The following is a 2,500-nucleotide window of genomic DNA, read 5'->3' on the forward strand; positions in this document are numbered from 1 at the left end:
AATCGATGAATTGCTTTTCTGCGACTATCGATTGATCATCGATTGATCGATACCAATCGATACCGATTAACTAATTTTATCGATTAATATCGATCCATCAACTGCTTTTCCGATCGTCGATTTCCATCGATTGGACACCCCAGAATATGTTCGTGTGAGTCCCTTTTTTCACACTTATCATGACCTTGAAGCTTGACGGCTCCACTTACTTGATCTTTGAGAAGATAATTAATGAACTAATTCCGAATAATTGTTATTCCGAATACCCGTGTTACTTCAATTCTGCACGTTCAACTCTTTATTGTTTCGAAACCTTTTCGATGAAAATATTCAATTTAAACACCTATCCTTTCCAAGTTTCTGAATTCTAAGAGTTTTTCAGGAGAGCCGAATAAAAGCAGCTATTCTTCATGACATAACTTTTCTTGATATACCTTCATTGAAAAGAAAAGTTGCAAACATCTCAAATATTCATTAAATTTCCCTTTAAGCTGTGAAACCGTGCGCTGGATCCGGAGTAGGACTGGATTCGGGAAACAATGGTTTTGAAAACGTGACTCCGATCTCAAACACCCAAGGAGTCAAATATCACCCATTGAAATTTGTTACAAAATTTTCTAAAATATCTTCCACAAAGAAGTGAATTACAAACTCAGTGGTAATGTGATCTTCACCGTAAATTGTTTCATTAATTGTAGATCAAACGCAAAATGGAAGTGAAGGTTACCTTGTGCTTTCTGCTGATTTTCCTGACCTACTCACAAACGCAAGCAGGTTAGTTATTTTTCTAGCTACAGACAGTACTTTCAATCATCTCATGTACTCTGAACATTTATATTATCAGTAGTTGTTTTACCTGCTCCGCAAAATTACAGTAAATGTGTTGGGAAAATGGAGAATGTTTAACAACTCACTGAAAGTTGGAGTTCTGAAGTATTTATGAATTAAAAACTAACGTTACTAGATTAAAGAATTTACAGATCAAATCTGAGGGAAATCGCTTCGCTAGAAAAGCAACAATCAAGGTGTTCTTTTTTCCATACATTTTTCAGTAAAACCAAGTCGCAAAAAAAAATGTAGAGATAATCCCATAATAACCTGAATTGGAGGATCAAGTGATAATGTTCATGATTGAGTTCTCCTTTTTCCGGGCAAAAATACTTTGGTAGTTATATACTTATATATAGTTAATATCTTAATGCAACAGTATGACTTTACATTACTCCTTAGCGTTCTGGATAAAGGCAAATGGTTTGCCGGTGTGTTTTAGCGCCAGAAATAACCAGTATGGCACGTTTAACACTCCACTGTGTGGTAAAGTAGCCGCTGTGAAACTGGTTCATCTGTATGGTTACGTGACCTGTAACAAATACAACGCAGACCACTGGTCTTTCTGGGGCTGTGGTCACGGCAGGAAAGATCTCGTTAACGTCGTGGTAACACGGTCAAATAATCAGATGATCTTGCCCGCCAATCAGTTCATCGGGAACAGAGCCGGAAAGTGGTCTAAACTTCCCGGATATAACTCGTTTTCACCTGAGATTGTCCTGTCGTTCTTCTCCAGTCCCCTTTCCCTGTCAGCGCAGACCCAGCTACGCCTGTGGTACGGTGAGGATTTGGTGAGTCACACCGAGGGCGACAATGATGGACGCGTCTGCACTGATGTCTACGTTCTTTATGTTTGAGAATCCCTAACCATACGTCCCTTTTAAACTCAAGGCAGAATTTCTGACACCGTTATTCATTGTTATTCTCGTTAAAGCTACTTAAGGGATGAATGAAATGTAACAACGCTCGGTTTTTAAATTTGTTGCTATACCTAACTAAAATCTATACCTAGAGAAAATCTAGCTAAAATCTATACCTAGAGAAAATCTGAATTTCATTGTAGTTTGTTTGGGTTAATTGTTGCATTCATTGATTGTATGGCAATACTCAGATCACAAAAGAGTAACTCGCATAAACAAAAATAAACTTAGAACATAAATTACAAGTGTTGTTTGTTGTTGTCGTCATTGAGCTTGTGAGTGAAGAAAAGTATCATGAAATCAGCCAATGTTAGGAGTTCGTTGCCTGTATATCATCTCCATATATTATCTTCATATATACATGAATAAGGGATAAATACCGGATTCATTTTAGTTCGTGGAAGATTACACGAATAAAAAATGAGGGAATCAAATAACTTTTAGAAAAAAGAATGTGATTTTATTAGAACTGTACCTCATAAGGTTTGTTCGCTTACTAACAACAGAAGTCCTATGATAACTGCCCGATACGAACCTTTGTAAATTCCCAAAAGTGATTTAAAGCGTTCAAAATTTCTCGTCAAAACAGCAATTAGTAATCAAGCGGACAGCTGACAAAAAGATATAGGATATCCCACGGCGGCACGAAGGTATGAATTTCTTTTTTCCGAGTGGTAAAAACAATATTCTACGAGCGAGTGCAGCAAAAGTGTGTAAAATATTGGTTTAGCACAAGATAATAAAATTCATAT

At 36.8% G+C, this 2,500-nt stretch overlaps 3 protein-coding genes across 5 annotated transcripts in view; all 3 read left to right on the plus strand.

The window, feature by feature from the left end:
* The window catches only part of LOC145502758 (uncharacterized), a 274,518-nt gene that overhangs the window by 262,531 nt on the left and 9,487 nt on the right, over window positions 1-2,500 (plus strand). The window lies entirely within an intron of this gene.
* Window positions 1-2,500, plus strand: part of LOC145502762 (uncharacterized) — a 263,593-nt gene that overhangs the window by 230,345 nt on the left and 30,748 nt on the right. The window lies entirely within an intron of this gene.
* Window positions 703-2,192, plus strand: LOC145502767 (uncharacterized). The gene is made up of 2 exons (XM_081482139.1): window positions 703-774; window positions 1,231-2,192. Exons 1-2 carry the CDS (start codon window positions 711-713, stop codon window positions 1,683-1,685), a joined length of 519 nt encoding a protein of 172 aa, XP_081338265.1. The 5' UTR covers window positions 703-710; the 3' UTR covers window positions 1,686-2,192.

This window comes from Orbicella franksi, chromosome 11 (genome assembly GCF_964199315.1).
Source record: "Orbicella franksi chromosome 11, jaOrbFran1.1, whole genome shotgun sequence".
NCBI lineage: Eukaryota > Metazoa > Cnidaria > Anthozoa > Scleractinia > Merulinidae > Orbicella > Orbicella franksi.